Here is a 21,826-nt window from a genome sequence, read left to right as displayed (position 1 = left end):
GGAAACTGCTGTTCAGAGCAGCACTCAGCCTTGCCCTGGAGTCAGACTTGCTCATTAAGTCTCTACCTTAACACAGCAATGAAAAGAGTAGCCACTAGAAAACCAACAGTAATCTGCAATCTTCTTACAAGTCATTTTCTATTCCAGAATTCCTATTTTAAGGCTTTTTTAGGTACAAGAAAAATGCAGCAACAGACAAAAGCAAATGACAGAAATGTACAGAATACACTAATGAGGACTAGCGCAAATAGTTTAGAGGATTTAAAGGGAAAATTTTTGTAGCAGCATGGAGTTAGTGAGCAAATTCTACCCGCATATAAAGAAAAACCGTTGCCTCTAGCTGCCATCACACAGACCGAAACTGAATGCAGGTATAAATACCAAAAAACATTAGGAACTACACCAAGATTTAATCTTGTCCAAAGAAAGCAAGGGCTGCCATTTTTTAACCACACTCTGCAACTGAACCCACCCTACAGAAAACAACTGAGCAGAGTTTGTAAAACTCTTTATCAAAGACACCATTAAGATCAAAAGTCTAAGAGGCCTCAAGAAAAAATACAGCCTGGCGATACCCAACCTGGCCTCCAGATAGCCCTTGGGTCCAAAGGAAGCAATCTGGAAAACATGTAGCAGGAGGCTAAAAACTGGCTATAGGGTACCCGCACTTCTACTGGAGCATTTTTAGGGAACTATTTACTGAAGAATTCGAAGTGAGGGAAGAGAAGAAATCCCTGGATCTCCTGAGAGCAGTAAGACCATCCAAAGTTGTAGGCAGTCGAACAGAACACCTCACAAGCTCAAGGAGGTCTGTGTTTCCTATACAACATCTCCAGACTTCTGGGGGGGACAGGACACTGCGCTGACTATCCCCCACGGGATAATTCCAGCACTCGTATTTGTGTTACAACAGAGCAATGTCACACATCTACGTAAGCTTACCTCCAGTTTGCACCAGTATGGCCAACGAAGAGAATTATCCAAATAGAGTGAGCTTTCACTCACAAACAGAAATTCTGTTCTTTACTCAAGGGACAAAATGCAGCAGGGAACCAACAAGACTATGTCAAAAGATTTATGTTGATTTAATGAGAGAGCACCCTAATGCCATATTTGAGGCAGGCAAGCTTACATATTCCTTGTAATTATGGGGAGGCTGTGTCTTACAGAACAAATTACGGCATGTCTGCATGCATGTACCAAATGTAGTGGAAAGTCACTTCAGTGCAATTACAAAGAGAACGTGACCCTCCGAGCAGATGAAAGGCCATAACTTATTCTGAAAGGCTCAGGCAGGGTCATAAACCTCAAGGCACTGTCTCTTCTTTGACAATTACAAAAGCATTCGTATTGCAAATGGGTGCAAGGCATGGAGAAGGGTCCTGTTAAGCCATCCTGGTAGTACCTCAGGACTACAGATTTACTCAAGGGGCGAACAGAGGACCAGAGGCAACAGCAATAAAGGCCTGCTGAGGAATCGTACCAGTTAGCACTGGGTGGGACCCCTGCAAGTCAATGAGGAAAAGAACTGGAAAGAAATCAAAGCCATCCAAAGGAAGAGGGAGCTCTGCAGACCTGGGACTCAAATGCTGGACTGACAGAACAGACCCTGAATGGGACCTAGTCCTCAGTAAGCACTAAGCTTGAAAATGATTTTAGAAGGAAGGAAAAAAAACCCACCGAACATTCCCTTCTGTGTGTCATAAATGAGGAAGGCAAAACACCCAGTCATCTGAGAATCCTGGCTGGTGCTATCGCTCTTTAGTAATTTTGTCACACTCATAGCTTTCACGCCTCCAGCCCATATATTAGATTCAAGCAAAGAGAAAATAGGTTTTGAGTTTCATGTAATTAAAACATTGCTATTTCTGGTCTCATTACAATCCTGTGTTTCCTGATTGTTTTTTAAACCAATGACAATTTAGTACTAAGCCTGAAAAACTTCTCTTATTTGAAAGAATAAAAATAAAACAAAAGCTTTACCTGCTGGTTGAAATAAAATTTGGCTTAAGAACATCTCAGTCAGAAAGCAAACGTGACGCTAATAACGACAAGGTCCTCAGTGCCCAGTACCATGCTATGCTGTAGTTTAAGGTTATCGCATTCATCACAGAGTCAGTGACTCTTCTATTCCTAGAGCTAGTTATTAACACGTAGCGCTCGTGTAGCCTATTTTTCCAGAGCAAACTGCACAGTTAAATAGTGAAAGTTAAACCACAGGGAGAGGAACTGACATCCACGGAGTCCGCCAGAAAAATCAGGGGCAGAACCAAAGCTAAAACCCAGTTCTTCAATCCCAGTCCAAGGGTAAACCCAGTAAGAAACAGCACTTCCCACTCCTCCGGCTGATGCCATCCCATATCGGCAAGTTCAAACTGAAACATGAGGGGCACCGAGTTTCTTCTTTAGAAAGAGATGCAACCATCACATCTCACTCAAAGCATCTATCAGCATGTGAAAAAGGGTCCTGGATGTCATCAGAAGATTGCTTAACAAGTAAATGTACTCAGAGAAAACAATCCAGCACCCAGGACCACAAAGCTGCCACATCACCTTGGAAAGTAACGGTCCTCAGCGATGGCTTTTCAGGCACACGTTCACCTGTCAGGGCTGAGACATGGCAAACCGCTGGCTGGAAGGGCATGAAACAGCTCCCTGGAGAATAGTCCCTGGCAGGATTCGCAAAAAGGATTTTAAACACTCAAAGAGGAATCGCTTTCATGACCTCCAGGAGCTTCACTGGGTAACATACGCTTTATCACCTAATGTAAGAGGGGTTGAGAGTATGAGCACTCCGCAGAAGCAAGGGAAGACCCAAAGTGAGTCAGATCTCTACGAACCGTTTCCTTGAGGTCACAAAGAAACAGCTCTTTGCAGTTCATTTTCCTTGTTTTATCTTCTCAAATAAATTGGACACAATGCAGCTGAAAGTAGACAGAGGTCTGAACACTTATGCATTTGGAAGTGAATGTTCATCTCCCCCTCGCACCTGCTTTAGAGGGCTAGTCAGAGTTTCCAGATGCCACAAGCCATCTTACTTGCCCATCCTGACACATCACACTAGCCTGATTTTTGGGAGCCCAGACACTCAATATTTTCATGAAAACAGCCTCAAAAGAAAAAAAAAGGCTGCTCAGAGGATTTTTCAAGCCATCTCCTGGAATGAGGCTCTTCCCATAGCTAGCCACTTCTGAAAACACACACCACTACCATTTGTGACAATACTAGTAATCTCAAAAGATCCTTCAGAAATAAAATAGTCACAAAATCTACCTATTTTCTGTTCCATGAAAGAGGTTCTGGTGTGTGTGTGCATGCATGCAAGAAAATACATGTGTGCAAGAAAATTACATGAATACAAGCATGCAAGATGTTTTCACACACGTTTAAAAAAAAATAAACAGCAGCATTTTACAGGCTTGCGCTCGAAGACACAAGCCCTCTCCTTGCTGAGCAGCAGAAAAAAGAACCAGCAGCAAAAAGACACTTTCCCAGCGCACACATCACACGTCTGATTCCTGTCTACTTTCTTACAGCTCCCTCAGAAGCAGCTGGGACCTGTTCACTACAGGAGGCACCGACCTTACACAGCCAACCAACTCCTACGTCCTCACCAAGACTTGTGAAGTGCAAGGCCACACACAAAACACCTTAGGAGGAGCCAAGCCACCCCAGCTAGTTCAAATCTTTTGTATCAGAACACTATCAACCCCCATAATTCCTCGCAGTCCATCATTTACCCTTGAAATCTTCATGATGTGACTTTTATACACGATACAGAGACCAGCTACATGTTTTACCATCACATCACACAATTAAACGTTTGGAAAGTACTCCTACAAAATTCAGCACAGACCTGGAGCTCAACAAGTACCCAGTTCTGTCCCTCTCCCTCCTGCCCTTCCCAGCATCACTGAGTTTTTTGAATGTCTTACAAGCATTTGGCAATTTTGGAGGCTGCCAGAACAATACTGTTCCCAAGAATATCACGGAGGATTCTCTGCATTTTCTCAGTGCCAAATCAAGCCTGCTGTGTTCATGACAGCCCTGTGAGAGCGCCAAGTATTATCAACACTTCACAAATGGACAAAAATAACGGAAGACCCAAGAGTCCCAGCTACCAAACTCCAGTCCAGTTCAGAAGAGAAAGTTGACGTCCCCCCATATGCACAATCTCTGAAATGAGAAGGTGTGAGAGTAGTTACAAGCAGTTGACAGCCACGTTAGAGCTTTTCATTACGGGCAGAGGAGAATGCTGCAGCCCATCCTGTGCCCTAGGAGCCACCCAGCTGCCTAATGAAAACATTTTCTCCTTAATGTCAGTTTTTAAAAAGAAAGACCATAAAATAGTACAAAAATAAATAAAAGTGAAGTCTATTCAAGCAAGGATAGTAGATACATACATACACTCCCACCTATATCTATCAACCACATGACTAAATGAGGCAGAAACGCTCATTATCAGTCCACGTGGGAGAAGAGAACACACAATAAGTGCAGTGCTGACCCTCTGCTTTATTTATTTCTTACCTACAATGCTTACACAAAATACCGTTCAGTAGAAACAGTCAAGATTTCTTTCTCAAATAGTAAACGTGCTGACTGCAGTAACAGAGATGTGCTGGTACTTCCCAGATGTGCTCACCCACCTTATTTAGACACTAAAAAGCAGTGCAAACTGGCAGGTTGCTGGGTTATACAACCTACCTTTACCCTTTGCAGTAAAGGACAAGATATACAGCCTGACTATTTAAAATGGCAAGCAATGGATTAACCCCTAGCAATTCAGCCACTGTTTTCTTATCGAAAGCAAATATCTGGCACAGGCACGGTGTAGGCTGGCACAGCAGCTCTCCCCAGTCACCATCCAGGTGACTCACCTGAGCTGGACGGGGGGGAACAGATCTAGGATGTCTTTCAGTCACTGCAGTTGTGAAAGAGAAAAGCCAAAACCAAACAAGTCTTTGCAACGATGTAGGGATTCTGTTTGCAATGTTGAAGAGATGAAGGCATGACCTAAATTCAGGGTTGTTTTTCAAAGAAAAGCACACTGTTAGTAAGAAGACACTCGTTTCTGATGTGAAAAGAAATGCTTTTCTCGGTCCCAAGTGTTTTAGGAGCCTGGCTGGAGGTGGCTTTGCAAGCAAGTGACAGAAGATACCGCACAGACACGCTCCCCTGAGAAAAGACACTGAAATCAGCAGCCACCCTCTGCCACCATCAGAGGAGCAGGCGGCTGAGGATGCGCCCACTGCAACACGCCGAACACCAAGCCCGAGGTTTCACACAGCCGTTCTGTCAGATGATCTCAAAGCAGCTTGCAGGCTACAGCTGATTAACCCTTCCAGAGTCCCTCTCGGCCCTGCCAGCTCACAGGAGAGAGGCGGTACGTTTAACCGGCTTGCCTGAAGCACGTGGCAGGACAGAAACGTCTCATGAGGTCTGCCCCAGGACAGTATTTCAGCTGCATCAGACCTCCCTGCACGTTATAACAGAAGCCGTGGGGAGTTTAAATGCTTACCGAAGACATCAAGATGGATTTCCCCCACCTTGTGCCTATCATTTTTGCATCGTGGAGACAGTTTTATCAACATGAAGCATGTCACCAGCGTGGCAAGAGCTTCTTTTTCCCTTTATATATATAATATATATAAAAAGAAAACGTTACCTGGAAAATTACAAGTTTGTGCAACTCAAATATATTTTTAGAACTGAAAAAGCATCAGGAGCTTTAGTGCTATCATCATTTCACTGCTCCTGGAAGTCCAGGAGACAAAAATATAAAGGTGGTATCACACCAGACAGGCTACTGGTATTTCAGAGCGCTGATGTCTCCCTCCTGGCACACACAGCAGCAAAGCTACAGCATAACCTGACCTGCCAGCACATCTGATTCAGTGCCAGCGCACATTATAAAACAGCAGTATGTAATCCTCAGCATTAAGACTATTCTACAATCATAAGGATACGGCAAAAAATAATTGCACTTCTAGAAATTCTCACCTACTAAGCCCTTTGAGACTGCAATCACATGAATCATATACTGCATTCGTGACAAATGCTGCCAGGAAAGCTGGGGTAAAAGAACATATGCCAAGAATATGGGAAATTCTAAAAAAGCTTTCTTTGAATTTTAAGAAATAGTCAAACTATGAAATAAATTTCTCAACTATCTGCAATTTGTTACACGTTTAAAAAAAACCAAAAACCCAAACCCACTGCAAGCTCCAGCTAACAGGACTATTGGTTATAGGAGAATAACCTGCCATTTCTTACTACGGGGCAGGATATCCAGGGCACCACAGCAAAAGTCTCTTCCAATTACTGTCAAAGCTTTTGTAAAAAGAAAACAAACAGCATGCAAAGCCACGAAGCAAGTGTCAATCTATCCCCATTTCTGCTCCCACGGCTAAACGGCTCTATTTTTACACTTACATGGGGTGTGGGATGGAAAGAAAGGCTCCAACAGAGCAGTCTTGAGTTTCAGGGCTTGCTTTCCATTTCTCTACCACATTTGTTTCGTGCATTTGAGCATTTCTGAGCCTATAAGCTACAAGTTTGTTTGATATGGTTTGGCAGGCAGGGTCCAAGTTAGGACAGCCTAGAAGCTTATTCAAAATGGCAAATTACGAAAGGGAAAGAATAAGGCCCACAACCATGGTGCTCCCTGTTCCGTACAGCAAATTCACAGCAGGTAGGAAGAGAAGCAGCAGCAGTTCAATGTATGCTATATACATGCAGGTTCCCTAACGTTCCTTGACACATTACAATCAGATTTATAAAAGACTGAGCACTCCAACACTGTGGGCCAGGCAGTCTTCTTGGCTAGGAACTGTCATGACAATACTTAACAGAGGACTGAAACTTGTGACTAAAAGTCTGGAGTTTCACACAGCCTGTTGACCTCAACAGGACCAAGCTGCAAATTCTCTGGGGGAGGCGAGAAGAGGAAAAAGAAAAAAAAAGGACTCCTTCCTAAGTTAAGGACAAACAAAAAAATTATCCTTCAAGATCCTTAACAAGTATCCTCACTGAACAAGCATCAAATGCCAATTATTTACTTAAAACATACAAAACTTATTTGAAGGCTTTAGATGTAAAAAGTGAAAACCAGAGGTGATTAAGAAACACTTCCCAAAGCAATTTTCCTCAATCCACAAGCTGTAACTGCAGTATTTCACACAGGGCGCATACACACACATTCCATGTTTCAAATTCAAGGGGGAGGATAAAGCAAAGCCGCGGCTGTGGCTTAAAAAAAACCTATTTTTGAGAACAAAGATTAATTTTTAACCTCCTCAGCACTGCTGAAACAAGGCGCACACAAGCAGTGAAGTCAAGATCCTCATTTAGCCACTCTCTAAAAGGTCTCAGAGGGACAAGTGCTAGCGCCTTCTGGGATAAATGGGACTGTTAGGACAACACGGCTAGTACGTTTGGTTATGCAGCACTGCCCATGCCAGGACACCTGAGCATCTCCATAACTACTTCTTGGTTTAAAAATGTGCTGCCAATGCTCCAAGGCAGCATTATAAATTAGACATCTACTTTTACCCCAAATTTACCCTGTTGTCCCCTCTGATGAAGGGACCCAGGGAGCGCCTTTCCTGCACCCTGTTGCCGGCTGCCTGGCCGGAGACGTGGCCAGGCTCAAGCGGAGCTGGAAGCCCTGCTGCGCACCACGCTGCAGCAGCCGGTACGAGAGAGCCTCCTGCGCAGAGCTCCTGTCTGCAGGGCCCGTTGCACACAGGGACGCGGGCACCGCAGGCCTGCGTGGCGGCACTGACACGGTGCGGTGCCCGGGCTGCGCGGCCGGCTCTCAGCAGGAAAGCCGTGTTATCCGTCACTACACAGGCTCCTGGTGCCTGCAAGCAGGGTCAGAGAGAGCTCATGCTGGCCCAGGAAAGACCATGAAAATCTCTTCTGCACGATCATCTGGCTCAGGAGCTGAATTCAATATTTCTTCAGACTAATCAATCAGCTCTTTCAAGATGTTCCCTCAGCCAGCCTTGACAAGGCCCAATAGCGTTGTCTGGGGTAGGCAGAACGTGAGCAGGATCCAATCTGGCCAGCACAGAAATTATCCTACCAGACACCAATTTCCAAGTCTGCAAATTTGCCCTCCTGCCTCCAGGAACAGACAAGGCACAAAAATGCAGCAGAAGTAAAGGCTGATCAGAACCCCCCCATCAGCCGCTGCCCCCTGCTCCCGCACCTTCCCATGCCCACACGCCAGGCTCTGGGCCAGGGAGTTTCTTCCCAGCCCTCCCTCAGTCCGGCCTTGCCAAAAAAACACCACATAGGAGATTTACGAGCCCAGGAACAAAATTATCCTTGCCAAAAAAGCGATCAAAACAAATGATGTTTTACAGCTTAAATTAAGTTCCTGCGACAAATGGATTTGAAAAATTTTGCAAGGCTGGTTAATTACAACATGTAAAGCATTTAAGTGACACCTAAATCACATTTTACAACCTTGGACGAGAAAGGCAATCTTACCCAGTGTACTCCCACCAAACATCCTAGGTCATCAAGCTCTTGCAATTTTCAGCATTTTAGAATAAGCCAACCTGCACTGCAACCCAGTTTCATACAAAGCAGATTGCACCTGTTCCTCCTTCCTAGTAAAAAAGAGATTTCCACAGATGCAGCAGGATGCTTTCCATCCAGGAACCTTTAAACAACTCACAACAGCTTGCATATTAGCACATTGAAAATAATTGTCACACGTGAGACACATTTTGCTCATTTGATCATCATCATGTAGATGATCTGTTTAGGCCTTCCCGAGTGCAAAAAATTATCAATGACCTCTGTTGGGTTTGTGGGTTTTTTAATGATAACTTTTATTTTTAAACCTCTGAAACAGCCAACATCCCTCTCTCTAGCTAGTTTCTAAACAAGCGAAACAGTAGTTTGCACACAAGGGTTCGTGTATCCTCTCAAGCCCTTGGAACATACGACCCCAGTAATTCCTAGTGTGGGCCAACTTCCCAGTCACTATCTCAGCAATGGAAAAAATGGAAAAGCAATCACCTGCTCATCACCTGCTAGGTAGGGTGTTAAGGCCCTTCGGTAGCAGGCAAATCGGGTCTCACCTCCACGAGAGAGGCTCAACACCCACGACTCAGGGATGGTGGAAATCTCTTCCTAAAAGGCCTGCAAGTAGGGGAAAATTGCACACAATGTGGTGCTATGCTCAGATCTTGGTCCCCACTTTGGAAGCTCTGCTTTTGGATTTGAGGTTTTACTACCTTGCTTACTGAAAAAGAACAAAGCCCCCTGGAAGACAGCAATGGAGACAAAACTGACTGGGAAGAAATCTCCATCTTTCTACCCCTCCGGCTGACTCCCCTCCCCTCTTTATTTTTGTTATCCTTCATAAACCTCTTCACCCGTGGCTCAGATGTCCTGCTTTAAGCAGCAGCAATGAGAAGTTAAGAAATCTATACAATTCTACTACTATTCCCAAGGCTCTGAGCAGCAGCTGTCGCATCGATCAGACGGGCTGTTAACTTCATCCTGCTGGTACTGAGTAGTTGTCTACACTACGGAAAGTTTTATCACATTAGCTATGCTGGCATATCCTCCTCCTCCACAGCATGCAAACAGCTATTGCAAGACACAAGCACTTAAACCACCACCGCTCAATCTGGCTGAAAACATGGAAGGAGCTACACCCCATAGAAACCACCTTTATACAGGGCAGCTGCACCTACACTAGTTATGTCAGCCTTAGCTCTACAGGTAAAAACAGTCATTGCCTTCACTGACAAAGTCACACCAGTATGGTTTTGTAAACGTACTTGAGCCAGCAGAAAATCCAGGACTAGCAGTCAAGACACTGCAGCAGCCTGCCTGCAGACCAGGGCATATATACAGTATTCACTTACATACAGGTTTCTTCATGCCCTAAAACATCGTTACTTAATTTGTTTAATCAGGGACTCTGCAAATCACGTTCTCTCCACTGCTGCTGAGGAGTGGATTTTTGCCATGCTTAGTTCCTCTGCAAACAGTGCTCTGGAGGATGTTCTTGTCAGAGCAAAAGCCCCGTCTTGCACGTGCCCAACCAGGGGAGCCCATTTGTGAGAGCTGGCTCACCGCAACGGGACATTTGAGCCCAGTACAAGTGGGCACACATACAGCTGCTTCCTTCAGCACTGTTCTGTTGGCAGCTGGGAAAGGAGGGGGGAAAATAATTACAAAATAATTAAAAAAAAAAAAAAAAATCAAAGCTTCCTCCTACGGTCACCACAATCTAACAAGAACTAGTGACAGAAATAAGATATTGCTAGATTTTAAAGGCAGTAGAGATGAGTCAGCACACACAGGGAGAAGATTTGACACGGCAATTTTTCCGAGGCTATCTGCACGTTAAATACTAGGCTTCACCGGCAGGCTTTCTGCCTGAGCTGAAGGGTCTGCAGGACGTGGGGGCAGTCAAAACAACAAACATATAAAATAATACACTGGACCCTGGGCCAGGCCCGGCTGATGGCATTAGATACTAGCTTTGAATATTTCCTTTGCATACAACAAAGATACAGCTAGTGAGCATTCAGGGGAAGACATTTACTTTGTGCTCTTCCTTCGCCAGAGGCCAACAGGCAGACCCTCCGGACACAGCAATCCATACAGCACAATCCATATATTGGTCTGCTGCTTTGGTGAACGCAGAGATTCATTTCTCCCAGGGGTAACCACTTACCATATCAGAAAGGCCAATCAGTCTTAATGTTTCCCTCCCCGCAAAAAAGTCAATATCTTATTATCCTAAATTCTTGAAAAATAAAAAGATGCCATAATTAAGTGAGCCATGAGAACACAAGATACATCAGTAGCAGACACAGATTAGCGCCCATGAGCACTGATGTTTTCTTGCTCTTTCTGTAATGCTCAATTACAGGACTGAAATATTGGTGGGGAATATCGGTACCATAGGGCATACTGAGACCAGAGGAGAAAAGAATAGCAATGGATTCTCTGCAATGCATCCAAGTATCTCCCTTCCCGCATTAAAAAAAAATCATAATAATAATCAGGAAATATGCCCATTTCCCTCTCCACTCCCAAATACACTTCTCTCGCAAGTTAAGAACAAAGTCACAATTTAAATAAAAAAAAAGAAAAAAAAAAAAAGAAAAAATCTAAGACAATTTTGTTTCTTAATATGGCACCATTTATTTTGGAGCACTTCCACTTTGAGCAAGATATGCCCTTTTGTTAAAAAATAAAAGCAAAGATTCTCACAGAATGTCCCAGTAGCTGAGGCTCAAAGAAACATCTCCAAATATCAAGAAACCTTTGCAAAATCATCTGGGGCACTATCCTTGCTCTCCACCCTGTCTTTCCTCTTAAAAAAGAAACAAACAACAAAAAAAACGAACCTATGCCCAAAGCTTTCATGTTGTCAATTTTTATTTTACACGCATACACGTCGTATTATCTAACATCAAGAAGCTCCACTGACATCTCGAGTTACTTGCACAGGTTGGTAAGACCAAAAGCAAAACTGTCCCCTCCAGTTCCCTCCCCTGGCTGCTCCTCCCAACGCCTTCTAAGCCAGATGTCTCCTCCGCACAACAAAGCCAATTCTCCTCAATTCAGGGGAGACATGCAATAGGATTTTCTTTAGGCTATTCAGAAGGCAGCTACCGCATAATGCAGCCTATTTAAAGGGATTTTGCTAAAGTCAAATTTAATAATTTAAGGAGATTTAAGAGCAGTACGCATTCCAAAAAAAAAAAAAAAAAAAATCCAAACCCATGCTGCCTAGGCACCGTGTGCCTTTTAGCTGCTGTCCCCAATTCACTAGACCAGTCTTGATGTTGCAAGGACAAAGGTTTTCATCTTCTGAGAACATTTATCAGCAGATAATGAAAAATTAGAATTCCAATTCACTCAAACGTCAACTATTGAAGTTTAGCTTTCAAGCAGTATAAAAAAAAAAAAAGTACTCACACGTCAGTAAAATTGTTAGCTTGGAACATTGAAATACACAGCATTGCTAAGCAAAAAAAAAAAAAAAAAAAAAAAAAGTTGGAGATTGTACTGGGTTCAACTTTGTAGATTCATCAATTCAGACACTCGCCAGCGGATCTTTTCAGTTTGCAGAATCCACTGAGAGAAGCACCATGAGATGACAGACTGCACATTGCCCCTGGGGAGAGGGACGTGGCTGAGACCCTGTTCTGCTAGCAGGTTGCTGAGAAATCCTGCAGAGCAATCCTGACTCCTTTCTTGGGCTTTAACGTACCAAAGGAAAGCAGAAACAGAAGCAGCCAAAGCCCATTCCTCCCCCAGGCCCGAACGACAAAAAGGGACCTACCACTTTCTACAAGAACTCTTAAGATCCTTGTCAGTGAACGCAGCCCAGCTGGCATTTCATTTTACACTGCAGAAGCCCTAATCTTTCTTCTCTTGCCAACAAAACGCCCTCCCAACACACTCGCTAGTATTTCCAAACCAAGATCCAATAGCCCACTGTAAACACGGTAAAAATCATTACCCAGAACTTCAACAAAACAGGATTCTATCTTGATGGTTTTATATTTCGTAGCATGAATAGAACTCGAGCCCATATGGCTGAGACAGTCACCAATTTCATCGCAACCACAGACATTTCTTCCCCTCCTGGTTTTGTTACGCTGTTATTAAATACATGGCAATGACCTTGCCTCCAAGCAAACTTTTCCCATTTGCTCTACACAAATATCTACTCATCAAATTGTCGAAGGGGCTGTTTGTCAGGCTGAGCAGAACACACTTGGGTGGTTCACTCTCTTTTTAAAAACTATCAACTCCCCAGGTGTCAGACGGCAATTTTAATTTAGTAGGCTAGGAAATTATTCAGTCTTGGAAAATCACTGCGATATGGTATATATCTACCTCAGCAAGTCCATCCAATATGCAGAGCTGTTAATGCTACTGATCAGTCCCATCCTTGGACAGCTCTTGCCAGCAGCTGTGTCTACAGTAACAGCTAAAGTGTATGTGACCTTTTAATTTTCTTATTTCTTCCCAGCAACAGACTAGAATGTTTCCTCCATTACTGCGGATTTGCTACGTGATCATCAAAACGATCAGCTGAATGGTAGTCAGCAGAATAAACACAGTCTATATCTCCAGAATCAAAACAAAGAGGCAAGTAGGAGCTTTTTCATGTTCCTTTTGTGCTGCACTGAGTACGGTGGAATATAAAGACCGGGGACCGCTAACAGGGCAGTTCCTCTGTGGCAGTCAATTAACGCCTGGTATCGTTATGGATTTCTCTGTGGGCAATGCAGGCATCCATCTGCTAGACACTTTTTGCAAAAGACATGGGGGCCATTAAAAAGCACCCAGAAATACAACAAAAAACCCCAGTATGACGGAAAAAATAAACAACGGTAAACAGCTAACAAGACGCACGATGCTCCAAAGAGACCCTGCAGACTCAGTGACGGGGTCCCTTGTTCAACTGAAAACCATGAGCACACAAAGTTCTCAATGCAAATACCAGTAAAAACTTGTGCCGTGGGATTTCAAGCACTCAGTTTAAATGCAGTCAGGAGGACCTGAAAAATTTAAACACATCTTTTTAAATTTTCAACCGTCTCACAATAGTGAGAAGAAAGGGAGAGAGAAACATGGCTTATAAAATAGTTCATCGGAGAGTGCTACGTTTTACTATGGCATCAGGCACCTTTCCAAAGAACATCAGAGACAAGGTATAGATGCTGTCAACGTCCTCCAACTCACCCAAGGAAGATAGTTTCTTTGAGCTCTCCCAGTGCAAGAGACTTTCTCAAAAATGAAAGGCTGGGATGCAATAATCCACAACTACCCTAAAGATCTAGGAATTAAAAATCTCTACACAAAAATGTAGAGCACTCTGGCCCTGACCCAGCAAAGCACTTAAGCATCCAACTGTTCCCCCCTTTAACTTCAGAGGGACAGTTTACATACCTAAAGCTAGTACATGTCACAGGGCTTTGCTGGCTCATGAGCAGATAGCTCAAAAATGTGCAAGAGCCCACCCATAGTTCAGCTTTACCTTGCAAAACACAGGATCTCCTTGACCATCTCCTCACACAAAATAAAAACAGGAACAGGAGCGGGACACTGACTGGGGCCAAAGCATGTCAGTTTGACACACATTTTCCAGCTGCAAATGATTTCTCTTCATTGAAGAGAGGGTGCATACTGAACAGAGGAAGACAAAAAAGAAGTCGTCCGCAGGCAGGAGCCGCTGTAACACTCTATCACACAAGAAGCTATCGCTGCCTGTGGGTAACTCACCCTCTGAAGGTCTGCTCACCTCAACCAGACCCCGGGATGAGCCCTCCCCGCAGTGAGACCTCTACGGAGGACACAGGCGCAGCGTGTCCCGCCTCGGCCTACCTCTGCCGAGGGGATGCAGGATGCTTTGAAGGAATGGTACCTTCCAGTCGTGGCCTGTTGCTTAGCTTGCATCAGCAGCCCCGTTCTCATTCTGATACAAAGGAGACAGAGCTGAACTGGTGCTGGTACTTATCTCGGGAGGTTTACTTCCCTTCATTACTAGTAACAGTTTATGCAAAATATTCCATAACAAGTCCTTCCTATACCACCTGCTGGAAACTATCTGTGAGAACGCAGGCAAGGCAGAGTGCATTAATGTAGCGATCCATTCATCTGTCACAGCACGAGGAGGAATACTCCCCCATAGGTACACAGAGGGGTGCTGGCTTCTGATGCTTTGCCGTGCTTTTGCTGTTCTTGCTCTATTAAAGTTTAATTACTTTTTAACTTAGATATTTACATAGAACATAAACCGTTCAGAAGGATAACCGTCAACCAGCCAAGACCTCTTTGGCAGGACTTTGGGATCATATTTTACTCTCCTGGTGATGGCAGCTCTGGCACAGAATTGCTTCAGTTCTATAAAATTATATATGTTTGATCACTTTGGGGAGACTGCCAAAGCACCAAGATTAATTAGCAACTTACCTAAAATACACTCTCTATTAGATAGATATTAAATGGTTCCTTGTCGTAGACTGCTTTATAAAAACACATTTTGAAATATTAATGAATCTATATGACATAAGATGACATCTTGAACTCTGTCTCAGTGCCCATTCTCATCTCCACACTAAGTAAAATGACTTTTATTAGCTTCATGACAGCTCTGCACTTACATCAGCTTTGCAGAGTTCTAGCCAAATCATAGAAAATAAACTCACTTGATGGACAAATATATCATCATTATGCTCCCAGCTACTGCAACATCCTCAATCAATATAGCTTTAAATGTAAACAAGAAGACAGGGATGTATCCAAACTGATGTGTGACCACAGTGCAGAAATAATTGCAAAGGCTCTTAATTACCGTGTTGGAACGTACACTCCTAACGCCTTTCCCAAAGGAAGAGAACAAGGGACAGGCATCAAATCATTCGCCTAAACCCTAGGAAAAAGTTACAGACCAGAAGTGGTCTAAGTGTCTGCCAGTACAAGCGAGATGGGGACACCACCTTACTGCTGGTAGCAGTGGATGTTTCGTTTACTAGCCTTCCTTTCCAAACTGGTTCCAATACTGCTGGTCAACGAGCTGCATTTCTCAGGGAAAAGCATGGTTGTTCCAGTCCAGGCTTCCAGAGAGGCTGTGCTTCAGCCTGTTTCCAGTTCAGAGCTGGGACGTGGAGTATGCACTTGCCTGCGGAACCCCGCATCAGCAGTAAGCCCGGGTACCGCAGTGCAACCAGCCACACATCTTTCCTTCTTCACCTGACCCTCAGACTAACCGAGTTAAGTTATATGGGTAGAAGCATTAGTTCTCGGACTCATCCAGTCCTCCAGCAGCCCCGGTGTGCGGGGCGGGAGACGGGACACACACGACACACCGCAGTAAGATCACCACCAAAATTAGCAACACCCCAAAGAGCGGTTTGTGCTGTAACAGCATCCGAGGGACAGCCCAAGACCACACACAGTTACAGAACGAGATGTTACTGTGGCTATGCTCATCATACTGATGCTGCTAAAAATAAACCAGGAAGACATTCCTCACCTAAGGCTCAGGAGGGTTCTGGTATGTAGCTGAGTCATGCAACAACCATTAAATTAAACACATCTTGATCCCTGGTTCACGCTCCACCAGCACAAGTCAAAAAACCCAAGCCTTTTGTGTGTATTGAAAAAGCAACACTGCACCCACTGAAACAAGGCACAAGGAAGTAATTTGAAGGTCAAGGTCTCCTGGAAAACAACTGCAGTAGTAAGATCAAATCGCATTAAGAAAGGAGGAAGTGAGAACAAGCTCGCGCACATTTTTTTCCAAACAGAATTTGAGAGAATGTGTTTAGTGCTTGTGGAAGACATCGGACTGACAGCAACATCCTTAATCAACAAAACAGCACCAGCCTCCCCCACCTGTTAGCACCACACACGTTCTGCTCGGCTAATTGCAAGGCTTTGCACTGCCAATGGGATCATCCGCGCCAGAAGCTTAACACAATTCATTAGCACTAGGTCAACTCAAAGGTGTAACACAAGCTCCATTTTTGATGACTTGTCATTTTCCCACACCAGTCTTATGGTTGAAGACTACATCCCTAGCTGTCACTTGTAACTAAGCTACTTAGAGCACATGTATGCATGCAGGTATGGGATTCTAGAAACGTTAGCTATACTTTACTCGGCTATAAGCACCTTCTCAGTAAGAGAAAGCTATCAAATCTGCCTATATGCACAAAAAGATTATGATGTGTGCACCGGTCCCATTTTCCTACCACTGCAGACATTTCTGCTGGCCATTGCAGCAAGTACAAGGTCATAGTTAGTGTGACTGATTTTCAGGACCTCACTCCTCAGAACTGCATCCAACAAGCTGGATTAGACTACCCAATACATTTCATTCTGTACCACCTTCTTTCTTTTTTACTTTAACTTGTAGCACTTCTCACACACTGAAGGTCCTCTTGAAAAACTTCATAGTAGCTGCTTGCAATCTAGTAATTTCATACAATTTCTATCCACTTCTTTCTACAGCAGACAACAGCGCAAGAACACATCACAGGCATGAGGCAGGCCATATTCTGAGAAGACAGTGCAGCTTTAAGTTATATGTTGACTTAACTTACACATATGGGAAAGCAAGGATCAACAAAAGTTTAGGAAGAAGATCCCGACTGCTACTGTAGTAAAAAAAAAAAAAAAAACAAACACCAAACCACAGCAAAACCCACCAGATTTCTCAGTTCAATAAATGAAAGACATCCAAACGGTAGTGTGTTCATTTTTTAAAACCTGAAGCATTTTAACTTGCACACAGGCACCTCTGGACAGCAGTCTTTCTTCTTTAGCTCCACACTTCAAGAAATGCAGAGTTCGAAAAATAGGCCAGCCAACAGGTAACACCGAGCATTCAAAGCAGCAGCTGCCAGAGTCACAGTGCGTTTGAACTGGCAGAAGATGATTCATAGTGTCCTGCAGTCAGTGTGGTCTCACAGAAGGTGAGAATTCCAGCTCAGATGCATGAACGCCCTGAAACAAGGTGATTTTGCAGATCCACTGTCACACAGATTTTCATCTTGAATCCTTCTGGTGTATAGGTTTAAACAGGTACTAAGCGAATTCAGGGTGGGATGACAACCGCCCTTCCCTGGTCAAGCATCCCTTGCCCTTTGCTCCCCCACTCATAAATGACACCAATCTCTCCAGCTCTTTCCTTTTCCAGGGAAACTGCTGTATTACTGTCTCCTGCAGGCATCCACGCTCCAGGAATAACATCAGAGGAACAGAACTTGGCCACATGTACAAGTTCAGTCTCAATAGGACCATTGCAAATTCACCTTTCCAGTCTAAAACTTGTTATACAGGTTGAGCCTACTGCTAGGAAAACGTACCAACCCAACCACTGAGAGCCAGGTTTAAAACTGCCTTAAGAGCTCTCACCCCCCAAAGTGCTGTTCGTTTTATCTCACAAATTACTTCAATATGGAGGTGAACAACCTTACTGCTGCTTTAGGCGTGTAGGAACAGCGTCAGAGGAAAAGGGTTGACTTGATGTCAGTCACGCTATCTAAAGTTTTTGTTCTAAAGCTTCCTTTTTTTCTGCTAAGCTTTGCATCAGGGTGCACTCTCTGACACACCTGCCTTCGGATATCTCCAAAAGACCCTCCTCTACAGCAATCACGCAGGCCAAAGAAATGCACCTCCCAGAAAGGCACGTAACACCCATCCGATGGCTACAAACACCTCCGTCTTCACAGACACAACACTGCTGCTGAGGGTTCGATGCTCGCCGGGTTTTAGAGGTGAGCAACGGAGGGAGACAGGATGCACAAAAAGGCTGCAGCAATGCAAGACCCAGTTGCCCGAGCCATAAGCCACAGCCAACAGTCCACACAGACAAACTCTGCCTTCCAATATTCTCGTACTCCCTTCACAGAAGCCATAATTTCATGTTAACGAACACTGATGTTTGATGAAATAAATCACAGCTTTCACCCAGCCACTCCTGCCCCTGAACTGACTATCCCTGTGCCCTGAACAAGACCAGTGAATTGATCAAAGTTAATTTTAAAACAGCAAAAGGGGGGGGGGGAATGTGCAAGGGGAAGGTACGTTTTCAGCCAAATCATCCATATGTCCATTTTGCAACATAACTGCATGAACGCTCAGGCACCAGACAGACAGCGAGGTGTCCAGGGTCAGGACAAATGGCTGGGGCTGGAGAGGCCAGACTGCTCCTCTCCAAGCCAACGCCAGCTGAGCAGCATTTGAACGGCTCCCGCATTTCCTAGAGGATCCTCTCTCTGTTACAACTGCCCAGAAATGGAGTTCGACAGACCTGCAGCAGCCCACAACAGAAGGCACAGGAACAACATTTCACACACAGTTTGGGTTTGGGCTTTCTTGGCAAGAGCCCAGGCAGGTCCAGGCCTCGCTGTACGCTGCGTGGCTTACCCAGCACACAGGGAAACATGCCGCAGATCACCTCAACCAGGCTAGTCCAGGGCCATCGCTTAGTGATCAAGTTTGACTTTACACTAGAGGCCCCAGCAAGAGCAGAGACCCCTGAAGTAAGAGCTGGACATGTACGCCAGTGGCCACAAGATCTTTTCTTAAAGGCCTTAAAAGACTCAGGGACCAGTCTGGCTGAGAGGAGAGGTGGAACAGACCCCCCACCTCCGTGCTGCTCTCACAAACTCCCAGGTTTTCGGGGTGAGGAGGAAGGAACGCCCCCCGCACATCCTCCTCATGAACCACTTTTCCTTTTGTTCAAAACTACCTAAAAGCCCAACCTGAAGGTGCATCTGCTTCTCCTACCCCCTTGGGACGGGGGATAGTGGGACAGTGGCCAGCAGCCCTGCTGGGCCAGAGCCCCGGGGTGCATTATCAGGCCAACGCCGGACACCTGGCCAGAGCTGTGAGCCTCCCCTTCCCATGCAGGGCACGGCTCTCCCCAGCCAGCACGGCCCCGAGGACTCCCTGCCAAAGGGACCTGCAGAGCCAAGAAGTCAAAATCACAGTGGGATTAGCTGTTCATACAGATGCAGCAGGCACAGCCAGAACAATCAGCATCAATAACAGAAGTGTTAGAAGGGGAATTAAGCCCCACGTCTCTGGGACTAAGCTAGTTTAATGATTAGAGGCCAATATTCAGGGGCTGAAAATGGGAGACTACTCCACTTGCCTATCAACCATCGGGGCTGGCCAAGACCTTTGGTGTCTTCAGGACTCTAGGTCAGGACAGCCCTTTTCGTAGCTGAGCCCCTCCACCCCGCTCCCCCAGAGGCTGCCAGGAGCTGCAGAGACTCCAGAGAAGTTATCCCCCTGCTTTTCCCATGCCATCACTTTGCCACGTGCACCCACCTAGCTTGCCCCCCTATCCTACCTCCTAGGATACCACCAAAGCACATTTGCATTGAGAATCAGTGGGAAAATTTAATTGAAAATCTGGCAAATTGGACGTTTGATGAGGGGAAGCCAGAATTCCTGAAAAGGAAGCAGTCCACAAAAAACGTAAAGCTGCAACTCCGACCTCCACAGGCTTTACATAGCTTACTCTCCCTGTTGCCTTTGTTTGAACAGCAGCATATCCGCGTTCTCTATCTGGTCTCCCACAAACAGCTCGCTGCACGTCCTCCTCTACTCCTCCCACCCACAGATAAACAGGCTCTGGAAACAAAGCTTGAGCAGATAACTGTGGAAGCCCTGAAAGAAGGACAACGCTATTCCCTGTGGGAAGCAAAGATACCCACATAAACGAAGCTGTCTGCCTGGGACGCTGTTCTTGGTCTCTTGAGGATAGGATCAAGTATGTGCCCTATAATTAATTTGTTTGTTATTTGCATAACACATCCTTATGTCTATCCACTGAAATTACTAATAGCTTAATCCACTCTTTTTTTTTTTGCTCTTGTTTAAATCAGAGCCATTCCTGTTGGGTAAAAGAGCCTGAAATGCAATTTACACTGACAGTGTAAAACGGCCTTACAGTAAACACATACCTAGCCCTCCACATTCCCTCCAATGATCAGAAACAATAAAACAGCTATTTATGAAACAGAAAGGTCAATCTAGGATGCACTTCTGCAGGGGACAGATGCATGTTACAGCTAGGGGGTGGGAAAGTTGGAGACACGGTGCTACTGGCCTAAAGGGGTTTTGGTTATTAACTGCATGGAAAGCACCCCCACTGCAGTGCATGCTGCAGTGAAAATCCAGGCAGGCCTCGTTCCCTGCCCATACAACAGCGAGCTGTGCAGTCACCCTGCAATGTTTTATTGATAAGGCTCCACTAATTTTGTGTTAGTCAGGCACATGCAATCAACCATCAAAAATCGGATCTATAGTACAGGTGCTTTTAAACTAGACACAGAAGCATGTGGCCTAGAAAATGCAGAACAGCTGGCAAGGCACGGAACAGACTCAAGAAGCTAACCTTAAGCTTGCATTAGGAGGCAAGGGTTACAACATGCTGCATTAATACAGAGGAACATCTTACCGATAAGAAAGTAACCAAGGAATAAGTGACTGAAGTCAACCTCTACAATAATCAGGCCCCAACCCTGAGAGCTGCAGACAGTTTTAAAAGGAGACACTACCAAAGAACCCCCGTGACTGTGAATATACAAGCTACTTCCACATCTTCAGTCACATACCTGAAGCAGCAAGGCAGTATTTGCAAAAGCTCTCCCCCCAGGAAGCCCACTTCTCAAAATCGGGCAGCCCTAAAGGCAGCCATAAGCATGTTAAGCATCATCTGAGCTGCCGTGATTAAGTGACTTCTCCGATTGACTATTTAATACAGCTTTGTTTGTTTGCTTTCTTTCTTACCTGCTGATGTTGCCTGGCTCCCGCTGTGATAGACTTGACAAGAATACCTACTAATGGCTTACACATGATCTGTAACAAAGAAAGACCCAGTCTCTTATTAGTGGTTTGCTGACAGACAGGTTTGTTTTTCAAGCAAAACAGTCTATATTTTACACAGCTTCTTGAGTAAGAAGCAAATGCCACAAGAAAGAAAATTGCCCAGAGATCAGCAACAGCTTATTTGAAAATTAACAGCTTTGCTCACACCAGCCCTGAGTGAAATCTTGATCACAAGGAAATCCGGAGCAAAACTCTTAAATTGAAAAATTCAGGCAAAGATTTCACCTCCTCTGTTCTGTCTGGTTCTTGATTTAAGTCTGCACCTGCCTGATACTTTATGCAGGCAGTTCAGTTTGCACAGAGGAACAGTCCCAGAGGCAAAGGAGAACGTGCTGAGTTACACTGGAGAATGTCAGAGCTTGGGGAAAGATCTGAACCCACATGCTAAAGGGGCCAGAAACAACTGTGTCAGGAG

General features: G+C 44.8%; 1 protein-coding gene across 3 annotated transcripts in view; it reads right to left on the bottom strand.

The window, feature by feature from the left end:
• The window catches only part of MYBBP1A (MYB binding protein 1a), a 59,880-nt gene that overhangs the window by 16,159 nt on the left and 21,895 nt on the right, over positions 1 to 21,826 (bottom strand). For all 3 annotated transcript variants that reach the window (XM_082328356.1, XM_082328358.1, XM_082328357.1), the window contains exon 23: positions 21,313 to 21,381. In XM_082328356.1, the coding sequence (XP_082184482.1) occupies positions 21,313 to 21,381 (69 nt within the window). The remainder of the gene's footprint in view (positions 1 to 21,312; positions 21,382 to 21,826) is intronic.

The sequence above is a fragment of the Platalea leucorodia genome (assembly GCF_965183815.1).
Source record: "Platalea leucorodia genome assembly, chromosome: 16".
Lineage (NCBI taxonomy): Eukaryota > Metazoa > Chordata > Aves > Pelecaniformes > Threskiornithidae > Platalea > Platalea leucorodia.
The sequence above is the reverse complement of the archived record's forward strand: the minus strand, read 5'-3'. Positions and strand labels throughout refer to the sequence as shown.